A 19,161-nucleotide genomic window follows, 5' to 3' on the forward strand; every position below is an offset into this window, starting at 1 on the left:
AAAAAACATTGACTATGATCATATAAATGCACACAAACACATCTCTACACACATATGCTAATGCATTATATTGCCTGAAAAAAAATTAGGCTAACTACACAGTGTTGCCTTGAGGCAACAAGTGAAAATTAACAGTTTTACTGTATAAATAAATTTCAAAAAGTAGAACAAACAATCAAATATACTTCCTAACATATTAATGCACAAAGTATTTTTATATACATTTATTTCACTATAAACATGTAAAATAGTGATCTTTATCTTACCTCCTAATGGAAATGTCTCATCTTGCAGAAATTGGTCGCCCCCATCCCAAACTTAAAGTCACCACCTTCAACTCATCATTTTATTGGAAAGAGATGTGCCTCGTAGCATTATTTGAAGAAAAAAAAAGTTTGTTTATTTTGAAGGGCCAGCGTGAGACATGGAAATGTGGTTTGTTGCCTCAGGGCGACGCTAGCAGTAGTGGGATAGTTCATGACAACACGACTCGGTGCCCACACACATGGATACTGGAATGACTGGACACTAGGGGCTCGAGCCCTTAACAGGAACTCAGTGGGAATGTGGCGAACATCACTAAAAGATGCATTTTCACAAAAACTGTATTTTCATAGCTTTTATAACCGCGTACTGCAGCTGTTATGTCACCTAGCTATGTTACACAAAGCAATGAGCTGTCATTTCCAGGACTACGCATTTGTTACGTAGCTGCTTCTGGTAACTGGCGTGAGACACTAACTTCCCCGTGGTGCTCGGTTATAAAAGGGGACTCAAAAGGACCGATTATAAACCTGCAGCTTTTTCTAGAACTGCTCCCTGCCAAACATTTAGTGTGGTGAGTAAGAGCGGCTCTGTTCAGCAGAGCTACAGTGGGCTAGAGACAGACAGAGGGGTAGACTCAAACATCACATCGATTTACCATCTATTCATTCTTAAAAAAGCTCTTAAGTTCATTTATATCTTTTAATTTATATTCAAATCCTATTACAAATCTGTTCTCAACTAATGCTAATGCCAGGAATTGTTCTTTTAAACAGATTTATATTTAGAAGTTTGCAGTTGTTTACTTATTGTTTTCGCTGTTTAATGTAATTACTAATATGTGCAGATCCCACTGTTTTGTTACTGTTTCCTCCGACGTGCTGATAGAAATACTGTTCAGGTTAGGCAGATTGTGAATGATGTGAGCAGATACACAACCTTGCATCATGCCTCTGAAGCGTATCAGAACAAATCAATAAACGTTATTTGTTGTACTTTTCTCTGTATCTATGAAGCGCCTTGAGACGACTTTTGTTGTGATTTGGCGCTATATAAATAAAATTGAATTGAATTGAATTGAATGTTCACGGTCTGCCTGAAGAGGACGCCATTACACTGCAAGTTCTTATATATGTAATTATATATTATACTACGATGCAGTTACTTTAGTTTAACTTATCGATAACATTTACATGAATATATAACTCAAGGTTTACCTGTGTTGAAACGTGAGCACAACACATTTGCATTTCTTCTTCTCCTTTTCCCCTCTGTGGGCGTTTACGTGGAGCACGTGAAGGCGTCACGTTCGGGTCCGTTTAGCTCCGTCCGCTGCTCCCTGACAGTTGAAGAGGACACACCGAGGCACGAAGCAGCGAGAAAGACAAAATGAAGGACGTCAATATTCTGCGGATTCTCGTCATAATCCTGTGTGCGGTGGTTTTTGTTGCCGTTTTAGTCTTTAACGCTTTGGCCGGAGCGGGCAAAGGTAGGTGAAATATCGCTGTTCAAGAAGTGAGTTTCACAGAGCTCGAAAAAGATTAAAAACATAACTGCAAGACTGTTAAAACTGCACACGGTGGTACATTCTCGGTGTTTTATTTCTGGTTTTAGTTTTCTTCCTTCACAAAAGCTGTATTTTCAGAAGTTTTGTTAACTGTTTACTGCAGCTGTTATGTCACCAAAGCATGTTACACCAACCAGTGAGCCGTCATTTCCAGGACTGCGTATTTACATAGCTGGTACTGCTAACTGGCAGGAGTAACAATAACAGCTCACAAACTTCCCAGAGTTTGTTATAGTTATGAGAGGGGGCTCAAATTAACCAGTTATTAGTACGAAGTTTATATTATTTTTATCCTAATAAATAGTCTAAGTAAAGTGTAGGAATAGTGACTGTGGTATCCCTCCGCCCACTGGTTCTGCTGGACGGGAAAGATCCAACAGTGATTTATTTATTTTTATATATATATTCAGGGTGTGGCCGAGAAAATGCTCCGCTCCCACATGGATAAGACTCATTTCCTTCCTCAGTGAGCTGGCAAATAGTAACAGTGTATCCACTTTTTTTCTATTTTAATCACAGTTTTTACTGTGATCAATTTGTTTTATGTAATGATAGATATTAAGTCATTATTTTAGAGATCTTTTAGGAGCAGCAGGCACTGTGATTCATGTAAAAAGTGTAAGAGCTACTCTGCAGCAGAGAAATGGTGAGCTTGAGACAAAGAGGTAGTCTAAAACGCACACGTTAAATTTAAGCCTGCCTTCTAAAATAGAAGTGCATTACATTAATGGAAACGAAAAGAAGTCCTTATAATTAGGACACATTGATGTTTATACCTACGAGAGGTGATCCTGCATAGGTCACCAGTCCGTCACAGAGAAACGATCGTCCACATTCATGTTGACACCCACAGCCTTGCCTCTTACAGTCACGTCTTTGGACCGTGGGAGGAAAGTGGAGCACCCAGAAGTCACAGTGTTTAGGATAGATTTAGATTTTTTTATGGCAGGAGGTTGTTATGTGTGCACGCATCAAAAGGAGGAACACACGCTTTGTTATATGAATTGAATGCATATGTGTTTGCCAAGCCTTTTTGTGACTGACGCATAACTGAACATAATAATCAGCTGCTCCTGAAGTGAATCTCCTCCATCTTGGACTGCAGCAGGCCTCTACTCCTTGTTCTGCTCTCGAGCCTCACTGTGGCAGCAGCTCTGCATCTGCTTTAAGTTAAGACTAAGACTTAGGAAGTTGTATAAACCTGAACATTGTCTCCCTGTTAACCTAAGATCTTTTCCTGTGAGGTGCTTTTTAAAGAGTAGGAGAGCCGTTCTCAGAATTCTGTAATGCTTTCAAAATGACAAAGTAAGGGTCAGTTTTTTTCTGTTGTAGCTTATTGTTTATCAGTGATTTTACTACTTAATAAAGGTCTTTATGTTTGAGTAGTTATAAAGGCTCAAAGGGAACATCTACAAACAAAATGAGGACTTTCTTTAGTTTACTTCGCATTTAAGATGTTGCTAATTTAACAAACAGTCCCAAAAAGTTGGAACAGGTAAATAAAAGTTTGGAAAAGTAAGTGGTACCAAAAAATACTGGAGGAACATTTTGCAACTAAGCATTTGATTGGAAACAAGTCTGTAACATGACTGGGTTTCTCAGATGTAAAGATGGGTAGAAGACGTTCATCAGTCAGTAAGCAGTAACCCTGCTGATCTGAGACATTTCTCTTTAATCCAGCTGAAGTAGTTCTGTTTTTCTGCATTTCCCCCTGTAACATCTAGTCACATCACATCAGTTTTCTTCCATCTTTGTGTTTGCTGCTTTGTTGCCCCTGTAAACAAACCAGCTGGAACTGGAATGCAAACTCCACCAGTGCACATTTGTTTATTCTCTCTGTCTGTTTTCCAGGTCCCTTTCATACTTCTACAGGAAATGTATCAGCCCGCTATGAGACAGGCATCACTCCAGCTGGCTGGACCTTTTCCATCTGGGGTGTTATCTATACCTGGCTCACCCTGATGGTGATTTATATCACTTCATACACATGCAGAGGGTAAGCTAGCATCAAAACACCTGGACTAAATCTAAACACACAGGATGAAACTGATATTTCTCTCTCTGTTAATAGATCCTGGGCTCAGTGTCTGCTGCCCTACGGCTTCCATATTTGCTGGCTCTCCAACATGGTGCTGAACATTATATGGCTCCTGCTGTGGGACGCAGAGTATGTCTTCATTTTATTTACTACTACCTGTTCTTATGCTTCTTTTGGCTGCTCCCTTTACGGGTCACCACATCGACCTCTTATCTCACCCTGTCGCCAGAGTCCCTAGATCCATATTCAATATCCTTTATCCAACATATCTATAATCCTTCTTCTATAAATGTCCTTGTCTCTCTATATTTGTCTCCAAAGTGCCTGACTGCCTATTCACTCTTCACCCTCTACATAGCTGCCTTCACTTCCTCCCTACTAAATATGCATTCATGAATCACTAACTTTCCATCTGTTCTCTTCTCTCTCTCTTATTTTCTTCATTTATGCACTCCTCAGAGTACTTTTCCATCTTCTCACAACATTCACTGCACTCATTAGTACATTTCCATCTCTATTCTTAATCACCCTAGTCAGAGATTGAGCTGGAAAGGATGTGCAGCAGGTTACCGCTCAGAGTCTCCTGTGCTCTTGTCTTTGCTTCTCTTTCAATTTGTCTCTTGCACACACCGTGTATCTGCTATAACCCGATTGATCTAGGATTTTTTTGTTAGGCAAATATCAATATTTTGTGATTTTTAAAAACCCAATGAGTCCTTACCTTAATATGATGACAATACAGGTGTGATCTTGTGTTGTCGCTGCACTCATAGATTACTCATTTCCACACTGCCTGAGTCTGCTTGGAGCAGCTAGCTGTTGTGTTTGTGGCATTCCTAACAGGGAAGTTGCAGAGTGTGGTGAACAAACTCATAACACTCATAATGTAGTTGAACTTTTGTGTCTCTTGTCTCGCCTTTACTTTTAAGATGCTCATATATGCCATTACTGATTTATTGTTGGATGGCTAATATCAGCTGATACATTATCTGCTGTTTACAAGAGCTCCAGCCCATCCAGTATGAATATCTTATTCTACATATTTGATTTAGCACTGCATGTCTTTCCTAATGTACCTCAGCAGTTATCCATTTGTGGCTTTTGGCTCCACCCTGGCTGGGTTCTGCTTACTAGGAGTTTAATTTGTTTTTACTATTTTTCTGCAGCACAGTACAAAATTGAAAACTTCAAGACTGTTAAATTATACATGTGGTCGTATCAGAGACATAATAAGAAGGAATGGACCCTGGAGTTAAAGTTTAGTTAAAGAGAAAAAGGTTTAGCAAGAGCAGCACATGGTTTAAATTGTTCCACGAGCTTCATGAGGTCGTAAACTGGAGCTTTTTCAACATTCCTGAAGTAGTTCTCACATATGCTGAACACTTGTTTTTTCTCACTTGTGCGTCTCTCTGCACTCAAGTTCATCTGATACACTCTCATCACCCTGCTGGTGGGTTAGACCTCGCAGGTGTGTTTTGGCTCGTTGTGCTCTTGGAAAAACAAATGATGGTTCCAGACCAGGTGTGTCTGTGAAGACTGGAATAAATTCCACATGTGTTACTAGCAGAGCACGAGCACTTGTAGGACGAGCTGTTCATCCAGACTGAGTCATGCAAATAACTGGAACTCGTTTGAGCCAGAACTGAAGTTATATCTTTGATGATGGCTCCAAAACAGTGGTTCCTCTGTATCGGACTTTGTAACACTTGGCGACCAAACAAAAATTCAGACAGGACAATTTAGGATGATCATCCTATACTGTGAATACTAAAAAAACAATAGTCAGTGCAGTGCAGCATGAAATGATGTGCCGTTCCAGCCACCATGGAAAAGAAAACATAATAAATAGTTCTCACGTTTCGTAGTTCTCATGTGGCACAGCGGTACTTGCAGTAAACATACAGTACTGACAAAAGCCTTTTGCACAGTACACATGCATCTACCCCTTCAGTTGACTCATCCACTGTTTGCTGAAGCCTCATCAGAAATGGTCTCAGTGGAAAAGTGGCTGCCAAGAAGCCATTCTTATGAAAGGAAGAGAAGGATGACATATGCCAGATTTCACAAGAACTAGACTGAACTGGTCTGATGGAGTGGTGAATCCAAATCCAAACTTGTATCCAAGTTTTTGGTTCAGCTCATTATCAATATGTATGGAGGAGGACAGGAGAGAGGTATAACAATGAGTGTGTACAGCCACCTGTAATCTCTATTATGGTTTGGGGCTCCATTTAAGCCGGTGTTGCTGGGAATCTTTTCCAAATTGATGGAATTGTGAACGTAGAAATGTGTTCACAATGTGCAGATTTTGATCCATCAAGTAATACCATCCAAAAAAATCATGTCATTGGCAACGACTTGATTTTTCATCATGGAAAGAATCTGAAACACACTCCCAGTAGATTAAAAACATACCTGAACAGGAAAAACACACAGATTGGCCTGCCTAGAGCCTGGATGTCAACATTACTGAAGCAGTGTGGAATCATTTGGACAGAGAACAGAACAAAAGGCAGAAACATCCAAAAAGATTTAAGTGTCCTTAAACATGAAGATTAAAGATGGCCAATGGCCATAACAGGCATTGCCTTTAAGGCTCATTAGAAATGTACAGACTGTATGCATGCACGTTTCAATAAATCACCATACTTAGTGATAAAGATTTATTATGGATGTGCAAAGAATCATACTGATAGCTGTGCCAAAGTATGCTACAGTGGGGCAAAAAAGTATTTAGTCAGCCACCGATTGTGCAAGTTCCCCCACCTAAAATGATGACAGAGGTCAGTAATTTGCACCAGAGGTACACTTCAACTGTGAGAGACAGAATGTGAAAAAAAAAATCCATGAATCCACATGGTAGGATTTGTAAAGAATTTATTCGTAAATCAGGGTGGAAAATAAGTATTTGGTCAATAACAAAAATACAACTCAATACTTTGCCAACAAAGGTTATGTTACAATAACAGAGGTCAAACGTTTACTATAGGTCTTTACCAGGTTTGCACACACAGTAGCTGGTATTTTGGCCCATTCCTCCATGCAGATCTTCTCGAGAGCAGTGATGTTTTGGGGCTGTCGCCGAGCAACACGGACTTTCAACTCCCGCCACAGATTTTCTATGGGGTTGAGGTCTGGAGACTGGCTAGGCCACTCCAGGACTTTCAAATGCTTCTTACGGAGCCACTCCTTTGTTGCCCGGGCGGTGTGTTTTGGATCATTGTCATGTTGGAAGACCCAGCCTCGTTTCATCTTCAAAGTTCTCACTGATGGAAGGAGGTTTTGGCTCACAATCTCACGATACATGGCCCCATTCATTCTGTCCTTAACACGGATCAGTCGTCCTGTCCCCTTGGCAGAAAAACAGCCCCATAGCATGATGTTTCCACCCCCATGCTTCACAGTAGGTATGGTGTTCTTGGGATGCAACTCAGTATTCTTCTTCCTCCAAACACGACGAGTTGAGTTTATACCAAAAAGTTCTACTTTGGTTTCATCTGACCACATGACATTCTCCCAATCCTCTGCTGTATCATCCATGTGCTCTCTGGCAAACTTCAGACGGGCCTGGACATGCACTGGCTTCAGCAGCGGAACACGTCTGGCACTGCGGGATTTGATTCCCTGCCGTTGTAGTGTGTTACTGATGGTGACCTTTGTTACTTTGGTCCCAGCTCTCTGCAGGTCATTCACCAGGTCCCCCCGTGTGGTTCTGGGATCTTTGCTCACCGTTCTCATGATCATTTTGACCCCACGGGATGAGATCTTGCGTGGAGCCCCAGATCGAGGGAGATTATCAGTGGTCTTGTATGTCTTCCATTTTCTGATGATTGCTCCCACAGTTGATTTTTTTCACACCAAGCTGCTTGCCTATTGTAGATTCACTCTTCCCAGTCTGGTGCAGGTCTACAATACTTTTCCTGGTGTCCTTCGAAAGCTCTTTGGTCTTGGCCATGGCGGAGTTTGGAGTCTGACTGTTTGAGGCTGTGGACAGGTGTCTTTTATACAGATGATGAGTTCAAACAGGTGCCATTCATACAGGTAACGAGTGGGGGACAGAAAAGCTTCTTACAGAAGACGTTACAGGTCTGTGAGAGCCAGAGATTTTCCTTGTTTGAGGTGACCAAATACTTATTTTCCACCCTAATTTACGAATAAATTCTTTACAAATCCTACCATGTGAATTCATGGATTTTTTTTTGCACATTCTGTCTCTCACAGTTGAAGTGTACCTCTGGTGCAAATTACTGACCTCTGTCATCATTTTAAGTGGGGGAACTTGCACAATCGGTGGCTGACTAAATACTTTTTTGCCCCACTGTAAATATCAAGGTGACTATGTAGGGCTGCTCAATTAATCGAATTTTAATCACGATTACGATCTGGGCTTTCAACGATCATTAAAAATGGCATAAACCGGTCCGTGGCGCAAAAAAGGTTGGAGACCGCTGATTAAGAGGACCCGAGGGAAGCTCGGAAAGCTAAGCAGAAGTTATTTGGAGAGGAGAGTGACTGCCGTTGGTTGAAAAGAGAGGTAAAAAACAACTTCAGTGGTGTTGCACACTATTTTATATTATTTTTTTAAAGTCATTGTTAACCCTTTAAAGCCGGTCAGAGCAGCACGCTCCGTTTTGTGCAACTATTTTTAAATCCCTGTAGAACCGGAACCGTGTAAGCTAGCGCAATAATTTGTTTTGCATATGAAACCGGAGGAGTTGTACTTACATCTGATGCCATCAGCTTGTCCTCGGTCACGGTTTCCTTCCACATAAAGCTTTGCAAAAATTGCATAAAAAGCTCTTGCAGCAACAAAAACATAATATTCCAGAAACACGCTTTGCCGATCCGATCAGCTGTTCGTAACACTTCCCATATTGAAACAGATGTCAGCGCGAACTGTCGCATGTCCGCCATTTCCTGCTCGAAACTGGAAGTGACGTCATTTTCGCGGAAATTGTAGTTTTTTACTCGTAGGCCTTAAAAACCTATACTGGTCATGTTTGACTTTTCTGAATAGTTTCTGGGATGCTTAGAACTCGAATTGCACTGCTGGAAATAGTTTATTTTGATGCACCTGCTGTTTTCTTTGCTAATTTGCATCATAGGATTGTTTTTTCGTTTTTCCTGCAGTATATAAAAACTGGTGTATCTCCAAAATAAAACTATGAAGACACTCAAAATAAATTTCCTGTTGTTGTAAACTATTTTTTGCAACTTTTTTGTATTTAAAGTTTTGAGGGATAAACCTCTTAAATTTCTCCAAGTAGATATTTTACAAATATGTAAAAAAAAAAAAAAAAAAACGATTTTCAATTTTTTTGTAGTTTATTGCACTTTTTTGCAATTAATGTATTTACTATGGACTTAATGCATACATATTATTAAAATATGGGCTATAACAGTTGCATAGCAAATTGAAATGCTCCCACAAATGGCACTACAACATGTAAAAAAATAATATGAGCTCTGGCGGATTTGGTTCTATAGTAGGTCTTAAAGGGTTAAATAAATATCGTCAAATAATCGAGATCTCAATTTCAGTGAAAATAATCGTGATTATCATTTTTGCCATAATCGAGCAGCCCTATGACTATGCATATCTGCAGAAAGGCAAATAAATATCCTTTGAGATCTTTGTGAATGGAAGCATTTATGTTAGTTTGTGAATAATGAGTAGTGCATGAAATAAGAATGACCAAAATGTAGTATAAATAATATGAATATGCAAATAATGAACATGCAATTATGTACTGAAAGCTCAGTTTGCCTGAAAGTCACTGTGGTAAATTATGTTCAGTTACTACAATGCGGACACACCATTCAGTTAATAACAAAAGGAATTGTTGCCCCTTTGTCAGCTCTGTCTCTCTGATGTCTGACCTTGTAACTTAATAATCTGTACTTTATTAATCACATTCACTCAGTTAAGCAGTGGGCAGCCACCAATCCAGTGCCTGGGGAGCAGTGTGTAGGGACAGCACCTTGCTCAGGGTAGCCGTTCAGTGGACTTGAACTCCCAACCTTCTGATCATGGGGTCACCGCTCTACCTACAGAGCTGTTTCTGCCCCCTATTTATTGCATTCATTGTTTCTTTCTGTTTCTCTGTCTTCCAGGATGATGCTGGCGTCTTTGGTCGTTTTAATCCTGATAGCGGTTTCCGGCTACAGCGCTCTGTTCTTCTGTTGCTTTGCCACAGATTACTATGGACTCTGGTTACAGACATACCATCGCAAAGACCTGACCTTTCTCAGAGTACTGGTAGGACACAGTCAGTGTGAAAATTTCTTTGATTTTTGCATATTCGTCACACTTTAGTGTTTCAGATCATCAGACAAATGTTTATATTAAAATACCCATGGCAAATATGTTTTTAAAAAAAAGAAATTAGGAAGGGGGCAAATACTTGTTAGATGAGTGTCAGCTCTGTCCCCAAAAGGCAATAGTAAGAAACTGTTTGTCTCATTTTCTTTTTTTCAGGTCCAAAATGGTTTGGCTGTCTATGCTACATGGACTTCTATCGCCTCTCTGATCAATTTCTCTGTAGTTCTCCACCTGTGGGGTGTGGATAAGAGCACGGCAGCAACTGCGTCACTGTGCATCCTGTTTGCAGAGGTGGTGGCATGGTAAGCTCTGATTGGATGAGGTTCAGGCACAGGGATGTGGGAGCTAACAAGAAATTACCTTGAAGATAATTTCTATGATCAGGGAGACAGAAGAAAGTCAAATATAGATTCACCAGTTAAATCTGATTTTTTTTTTTTTTATATAAACGAAAGCAAAGGTTTGCTTTGCCCTAAAATTCACCCTTAAGAAGCCACTTAAATTATGTGATCTCCCTCCATCTTTTGTGACTCTAAAAACCCCAAAACACTGATGGTGTAAGAACGACACGCATAACTGAATAAAAGTCTGTGAGAGAATCTCCAAACAGTTTGTTTCAACAGTAAACAGAAACACTGTTTGATGATGGCAGGTTCATTCTGGAGAACTGGGTGCTGGACCGCTGGGTGCGCAACATCCTCACAATCTACCCGGTGGTGATCGTGGCTCTGGTCGGAAACGTCTACAAGCACTTCAACCCAGCTGATCCCACTCCAAACGCCATCTTTATGGGTGAGTTCAGCAATACTTATTTATCAATAATGATTATTAATGAGCCAGTATTTTTTGTTTGGTTTGGTTTGGGGTTTCTGTTCCATTTGAATATTATACGGGTGTTTCATGCATGGAAAAGCTGCTTTCTCCACTGAAATGCTGCTTATGAACTACTAGAAATGTGTAAACTTTATAAAATAGTGAATCTGTTTTTGTCACCCCTGAAACACAAATATAATAAACTTGTGTCACAAGAATCATCAGTTTATTCAGTGAACAGAGGCAGAGAGGAGTTCAGTTAATTTAATGTCCAGCCTTGGCCGACCTAACCACTAGCTGCCCTGCTTGTTTTCTCTCTGCAGTTGTGCTGTTGGTCGTGGCGTGCATCCTTTTCGTGTCCAGATTCTTCACGGTGCTCTGGAGGAACAAGTGGCGCCCCCTCCACTCCCCGGGCTCAGCACGGCTAATGGTGTCACCCCTCGACGGCAGGACGTTCAGAGTCCTTTCTTAAACGAAACTCGTGCCTCCCCAGACCCACTGAGTTACATGTTCACACCACCTCCACAGTCATGTTTGAAGGTAGATCTAAATGTTAAACAGAGTTTATCTGTCAGCATGGGGAACAAATGTATTTCTTCAGTAGAAGAAAGAGTCTGCACGGGAAGGCAGGAAACCCACAAATCTTTTCTATCTGTTCTTCAGCTGTACTGAAGAAAATAGAAATACCGTCTTTAAAATACTTTAAATTCTTTTAAAAACTACTACAACTATTTAATACACTGCTTAATTTTATCTTAATGTACTTTATTCATGTATTTCAGTGTTCCCCACTCACACACTTTAGTTTGCAGGTTTATTAGTGGCTCCCACAGTATATTTGGCAGCTCATTTTTGATTTCTCTTTTGTTTTAGTTTTTTATCCATCTGAGACAAGTTCACACTCCATGACTTCATGATCTCTGTGCTCTTATTTTGAAAGTTCGATCACTGCTAAATAGGGATGGGTATGGTATTGCACCGGTTCTGACATAAACGGTAGTAACCAGACCGAAAAGCAGCGCACATTTTGGTGCTTTTTTTTTTTTCCTGAAATGTCATACATCTGTTTGTCCTGACAGATTCTGGTCCTGAAATCAGGACGAGAAACTCCAACTCCAGCTTCTTGGACTGCAGATAGTTGATGTTAGCTGGGTATCATGAACCTTTTTTTTTTTTTTTTTTAAATTTAAAATAAATAAATAAGATTGTAGTCATACCAGAATGCCAAAACACCCGGCCATACTAAATGTGTGTGGGGAAAAACTTCATTGCATTAGATTCATGTTTTATATTCTAAGACTGTTTGTTATTGCACTTGTATTTGCTTTTGTACATGTATATCAATGCTGTGGCACTAAACCTCACTGTACAGTATGATGACGTTTGACAGTGGAACTTGACTAACTCTTCCTGAAGCACTTACAGTTTTGTTGACCTTGAACGTTGAAATAAATAAATGAATGCAGCCTCTCTTGTCTCCTGACTCTTTCAGTGCATGTAGAATCAGGCTCAGCAGGGCTTTATGTTCTTTGTGTTCGGCTGCTCCTGTCTGATCCACTCAGCTTGATCCACATGCGTTTTCCTTGGTGCTTAGAATGTTTTTCACTATTAACACATCCACATTTGATTCATACACTCGGGTCTGTGAGTACAGTCTGTTTCTGATTGGCTGCGCTGTGATCCCAATGAGGCCCTGATTTAGTGGGCGGAGGTTAAGATTTAAGATACTAAGTGAATCTTTCCAACAACGCTCCGTCTCCTGGTAACTCCTGTGTTATTATGTTGTCTGGCTGATATTGTATGGTAAGACTTACCATACAATATCAGCCAGACAACACTTACCAGGTAAGTGTATTGCTGGTTTAGTTGGTGTAACCTTCTGTTTCTCATGAGGAAAGAAAACCATGTTGTTTTTAATTCCAGTGTAAAGTTTTTACAAATACTTGAACCAGCTCGACTGACTCTGCATGTGTGCAACATGTCTGGTTCAGTCCCTGTGGGTGGCATCTCTGCCAATCTCTCATAAGGGATTTCCTGTGTTATGTACTTTGGCAGTAGCCACAGCCATTGTCACATCCTCCAATTATTAAAAAGGTTGGAGATAAAATGCCTCTCCACCAGCCTTTCCTGAAGTTGTCTTCCAAAACCTGATTTTGAAGTCCCCCCCTTCTTCAGAACAAAGCCACTTTCACAGCACACACTTCTGCCCCACACAGGCTGAGCAGCTGTGGAGTTCTTTGAATGCAGCTCCTATATTCGTTAGTCTGCTTTCAAATATCAAGCAGAATATTGTGATTGCCTCAACCTAAACCCATGTGTATGAAGGGAATACAGAGCTGAGGAATAATTCATTCAAACCAGTTAACAACAACTGCCATCTCAATGGCAAAGACCCCAAAACTATTAGAAAGAGACCTCCAATGCTCAGACTATAATGTTAACAGGAAAAGGAAGAATTCCTTTTTAACAGGAAGAGGCCTCCTTGGCATCAGGATCAGGGAGGTGCTGCCACCTGCTGGAAGTGGTTCAGGTTTGAAGGGAAAAGAAAAGAGAAAACAGGAGCTTTAACCACACCAACCCTGACTGTAAGCTTTCACACACATGAAAAAACAAAAAACAAAACATTGATGTTGACATTATACATTTAAATGTTGATCGTGTAAACTCCGTTTTTAAACTGTGTCACCTCTCTGTGGTATGTTCGATGCTCACCTCTTCTTCAGCTTTCCTGCTCTTTTGGTATCTCGTCAATCTGCTGCAGTCTGGAGATGTGAACCCAGTGTGGGAACTAAAACTGTCACCATTATACAACATACCAGCTTGCATATGACTGCTTCATTGACATCATGGCTTTATATAGCTGCTTCAAATAAAGACAAAATAAGAGGTTTGACAAAGTTGAAGAAGTCAGACTTCACTGATTGCTTATTTTACATCATTCTGTGAAATACAGACTAACACACCTGACTTCAACCTTTAGGTCGTGGACAGTGTCTGACATTTATATTATTTTCCTATAAATTATTGTAAATAATTTTAAAAAGGTCTGTTTATCGAGTGACAGGAGCAGGGCACGAAAAGTGGGTTCACTGTGAGACAAGGAGTTGTAGGACATGAGTGTGCTTGTTTGATACAGTGACTCATCAGTCTGTGAGGACCTGTGATTCATGCTTGCAGACAATACAGTTGTTTCGTCGTTACTTTAATGAGGCTAAATCTGTTTGGGCTTGTGGCAGCCAAGCTGAAGAAGATGAGAGTTTATAGCATGAAGTTACATAAATGTGTTCGTCCCACGACCTCTGACTGCAGGAGCTCGCTGTTGTTCCTGATGCTGATCTAAAGCTGGAATGATGTGTGTTTGCTCTGGTACAACATGGCAGTAAGAGACAAGGAAATAACAGTTAACTAAAAGATTTTAAAGATTAGTATTATACAAGGTTATAGAAATTTGGTTTGTTAAATTTTTTTTGTGTTGATTTAATTTCTTGATTTATCATTGATTTCTTTTCAAACTGTTATACAACTTATTTATCAATGCTATTTATTTTCTTGGTTAAGGATTTGATTATTTCTATGGGGGTAAGGGATAGGATAAGTATAAGCCATAAGGCTTCAGCCTATTCCTTTTTCGGTTACTGTTTGAGTACTTTTATGTAAAATTATAATCTGTTGTTGTTGTTGTTGTTGTTGTTGACTGAAATAAAAATTTCAATTCAATTCAAAAGTGGATGTGAAAAAATAAAATAAAATAAAAATAGAGAAAAGATCCTTAGTTCTGGTATTTGTTAATTTGGTGAGACGTTAATGTCTAACGGACTGCGAGTCAATTGCTTTCTAAAAGTTCTGTTTGTTTTGTAATATCTATACTTGCTTGCCCCTGTGTGACACCCAAACTCAGGCCAGTCACCCTCCAGTGTCAGCTCTTGGTTAAGTGTGGGACAGTTTTAGTGATAAATAAATCCAGATCACACAGACAAACACTGATTTGGATTTTTAACTCCAAAGGAAAAGCTCAGAATCAGACATTACAGATTACAATATTACTGCCCAATGAGACTGGATAGAAACACACTGACTGACTGACTGACTTTCCATGTTTTGATACATGAAAGGTTTTGGTTGCTTAACATTATTATTTATTTTTAGTGTATTGTGTATATCATTTAATCTGGCAGACTTCAGCATTATCCAGTTTATTTTTAAAGCCCTGCTAATAATGCAACTTAATCTGTAAATAAGTTAATGATTTCCTAGTGTATGTACACTCACCTACAACTTTTTTAGGCACACCTGATCAGCTGCTCATTAATGCAAATATCTACCACATGGCAGCAACTCAATGTATTTAGGCATCTAGACATAGTCAAGGAAGCCTCCTGAAACTCAAACTGAGCATCAGAATGGGGATGAAAGGTGTTTGAAGTGACTTTGAACATGTCTGTTGGTTCCAGACGAGCTGATTTGATCTCATAGGGTTTTCCAGGATTTGCAGAGAATGATGCTGTCAGCTAAGAACAGGAAACTACCGTTCACACAGGCTCACTGAAACTGAACAGCCCAATGTTGCCTGGTCTGACAAGTCCAGATTTCTGGGGGTAGCAATATGATATAAACAAGATGAAGGCATGGATCCCTCTGGACAACACAGTGTTTGTCTGTGTGATCTACGGGGCAACCGTGGCTCACGGGGCGACCGTGCATCTGTCGCCGGTTCGATCCCCGGGCTCTTTGTCCTGGTCGTTGTTACCTTGGGCAAGGCACTTTACCCTACCCTTTACCCTACCCTTTACCCTATCGGCCCCTCTGGATGGCGCGATATGGCAGCCTTGCTTCTGTCAGTCTGCCCCAGGGCAGCTGTGGCTACAACTGTAGCTGCCTCCACCAGTGTGTGAATGTGAGAGTGAATGAATAGTGGTATTGTAAAGCGCTTTGGGTGCCTTGAAAAGTGCTATATAAATCCAATCCATTATTATTATTATTATCCATCCTGCCTTGTATCCACAGCTCTGGCTGCAGGTGATGGTGTGGGAAATATTTTCTTGGCACATTTTTTTATGAACTGAGCATCATTTAAATATCACAGCCTACCTGAGTATTGTTGCTGCCCATCTCCATCCCAGTATGGCCACACTGCACCCACCGTTTGATGATTGCTTCCACCAAGATAACGCGCCATGTCAAAAAAACTCAAACTAGTTTCTCAAACATGGCAATGAACTGACTGCACTCACATGGACTCCACAAGCACCAGATCTCTGACCTTTATGATGTGGTAAAAGGGAGATTCACATCAGAGTTGTGCAGCTGACAAATCTGAAACAACTCTGTGACACCATCATGCCAATCTGGACCAAAATCTCTGAAGCATGTTTCCAGCACAGCGCTGGACAAATGGAGAAAACTTGATTGAAACTGGAAACTAAATAATTTTGAGTAAAATCAGCAAACACTGTATCAGGTAGGAAAGAAAAACACGCTCCAAAGGTCCTGGTCATTTTCTCTCATTTACTGGATTTTATGATAAATACGTCTCATAAATTTCTAGATGTTTTAGAAACACTGCCTTTGTTAACGATTTGCTAGACAATAAAACACTGGCCATACGAGACAATCAAATAAAAGTTATTTAAACTAAAACACTGTTTCGAAGCACTTTACCTTACTCTCCATGGATGAAATATTCCCAATAAAAACATCAGCAGATAAGAAGCTGTTATGGCGTCACATGACATTAAGTTTTAATTTTGAGATGTTTTACAATCAAATCTGTTACACATACAATATAGAAATGAATTGAATATTTCCATGAAATATCATTATTTTGTTTAATAAACATTCTGATAAATAAATTGTGAAAATAACCCCAAAAACTTGACACAATCAGAAAGATAAATTTTCAGTTTCTATTTAGTCAGTTATTGCAAACAATATCAGAAGTCTGTCACAAATCAAGAAAAGATTTAAAAATAATATTTATTATCTTTAGAGAAATGAAGATTTCAATAAAAACTGAGTTTTTATTGTATAAAATGTCTGTGCTATCTTCTAACAATGAACTGATGAACAATCACTTGTCTGTTTTTCCTAGGCCACTTCTTATAATAAAAAGTATAAAACAAAGACATTTTACCTTCAAGTGAGTATCTTGGTTTATGGAGCTTCTTTACTTTTTGTTGCATAAGATAATGATTTTATGAATTTTATCATTTTTAACTTGAAATCTCACAGATTTCAGCGCTACCGCCGCATACACCGAGCCCAACCAGGAGTGGGCACCTAGTCTGGACTCTGTGGAGGAGAGTCATGGTTCGAGTGCTTTCAGAGACGCTGTAGAAGGACAGATAAGTGTAACTATTAAAATGACTCAGGAACACTCCAATTCTTGAGGACTGTGGACCTTTAATGAAAGTGTTGCTGCCTGAATTTCTGAATGTATAACCGCCACTGAAACACTCCAATGCCCATGAACTGTTATTGTTTCCAAAAGCACTCTCTCTTCCTGATCTGCTTACACTGCTGTCAGCTAATGCTATAAAGACATCGTCCCCGCTCCACTCCACCTCCCAGTAACAAGGTCCTGTGAAAATCTCTCTGCTCAACACCTGAGGCCAGTCAGTGAATCTGTCGGCGTGATCATAGCGCCTGATTGTCTGAGTATGACTATATTTTGCTTTTAAGCCAGGCCCAAGCACAACATGCTGGTGTGCTGTGTTTGGGTTAAATGTGATTTCACATTTATATTTTAAGAATTCAGCTCTGGTCTTGGGCTCTGTCTCTGACAGTGAAACATCCCCCTTAGTTTCTTCAACAGCAGTTATGGTCCATTCAACATTGTCCTGCAGTTTCTCTCTGGTCTCTGACACAGCTGCTGCCACATCCTCGGTGTAGCTCTCAGGATGAATATTGATGCTGGCTGAGTCTGGAGCTTCACTGAGACGTGACAGCAAGGTGTAGTTGTGTAGAAACTGGGTGGGGTCCTCTGTGTGAGAGAGCTGCTCCAACTCAGCTTTTCTCCTCCTCAGCTCAGAGATCTCCTGCTGCAGGACCTTCAAGCTTTTCTCTTTCTCTTTAATTTTCCTCTCGATGTTCTGCTGTCTCTCTTTGAGCTCTCTCTGCTTCTCGTTCATCTCTGCTGCAGCTGAAACTGTGTCGTGGCCTTTATGTTCATCCATTGTGCAAAGAATGCAGATACACTGCTGATCAGTGCGGCAGAAGATCTTCATCACCTCATTGTGGCGAGGGCACATGATCTCCTGGAGCTTCTGGGAGGGGTCCACCAGCTTGTGTTTCTTAAAGGCGGAGGATTCATAGTGAGGCTGGAGGTGCTGCTCACAGTAAGAGACCAGACACTGCAGACAGGACTTGACAGCTTTCAGCTTTGTCTCAGTGCAGAAATCACAGCTCACATCTTCATGTTCAGCATGACAGAGATCAGCTTTAGCAGCTTGGAGTCCAGTCTTCTTTGTTTCCTCCACTAAATCTGCTATCACGGTGTTTCTCACCAGAGCAGGCCTCGGTGTGAAGGTCTGTCTGCACTGAGGACAGCTGTGGGTTTCCTTCTGATCCTCTTCATCCCAGTAGCTTTTAACACACTTCATACAGTAGCTGTGTCCACAGGGAATAGTCACCGGATCCTTCAGGAGATCCAAACAGATCGAGCAGCAGAGTTTGTCTCGGTTCACCTGGTTTTCTCGCTGCGCCATTTTCGGGATGATAAATGTAACTCAGCTCGTTGTCCCCTCACCTGTCCAACTCGTTTCAAACACTCAACGTCGGTTGGAAGAACACAGGAAAGCTTTATTCATTAATTCTGCGAGGATAATAAGCAGGTCAAACTGGAAAAGTTTGTCTCTCTGGAAATCTGAAAAGTTAGCTTAAGTAATCCAGACCAGTCTGTCTCTTAAAGCAACAGCACACAATTAACACAAAGGTACCGAGGAGGCGCAAAAAGGTTAGAAAGTTCCTCCTCCTCTTTTTGTGAGCGTAAAGAAGGAGATCAAAATATGTTAAAAGGTACCCCGGCTGTTAAGACATGTTTGCGCTAAAATATGCACTGTACTTTTAATAATATATATGTGGTATTAAAATACGGCAAAATGTTTTCCTTTCAAGCACATTTTATATAAAACCAATTACCAGTAGGTCACCATTGTTATT

At 40.4% G+C, this 19,161-nt stretch overlaps 2 protein-coding genes across 2 annotated transcripts; one reads left to right on the forward strand and one right to left on the reverse strand.

Moving 5' to 3' along the window:
• Positions 1-1,551: 1,551 nt before the first annotated feature.
• LOC113026070 (uncharacterized) lies at positions 1,552-12,474 on the forward strand. The gene is made up of 7 exons (XM_026174495.2): positions 1,552-1,753; positions 3,683-3,827; positions 3,903-3,998; positions 9,984-10,128; positions 10,348-10,493; positions 10,844-10,983; positions 11,328-12,474. The coding sequence occupies exons 1-7, from the start codon at positions 1,654-1,656 to the stop codon at positions 11,474-11,476; spliced, it is 921 nt and encodes a 306-aa protein (XP_026030280.1). The 5' UTR covers positions 1,552-1,653; the 3' UTR covers positions 11,477-12,474.
• Positions 12,475-16,715: 4,241 nt separating this feature from the next.
• Positions 16,716-18,941, reverse strand: LOC113026074 (tripartite motif-containing protein 16-like). Its single transcript, XM_026174498.2, has one exon. It carries the CDS (start codon positions 18,705-18,707, stop codon positions 17,214-17,216), a length of 1,494 nt encoding a protein of 497 aa, XP_026030283.2. The 5' UTR covers positions 18,708-18,941; the 3' UTR covers positions 16,716-17,213.
• Positions 18,942-19,161: the final 220 nt, after the last annotated feature.

Source organism: Astatotilapia calliptera, chromosome 7, assembly GCF_964374335.1.
Source record: "Astatotilapia calliptera chromosome 7, fAstCal68.1, whole genome shotgun sequence".
Classification (NCBI taxonomy): Eukaryota; Metazoa; Chordata; class Actinopteri; order Cichliformes; family Cichlidae; genus Astatotilapia; species Astatotilapia calliptera.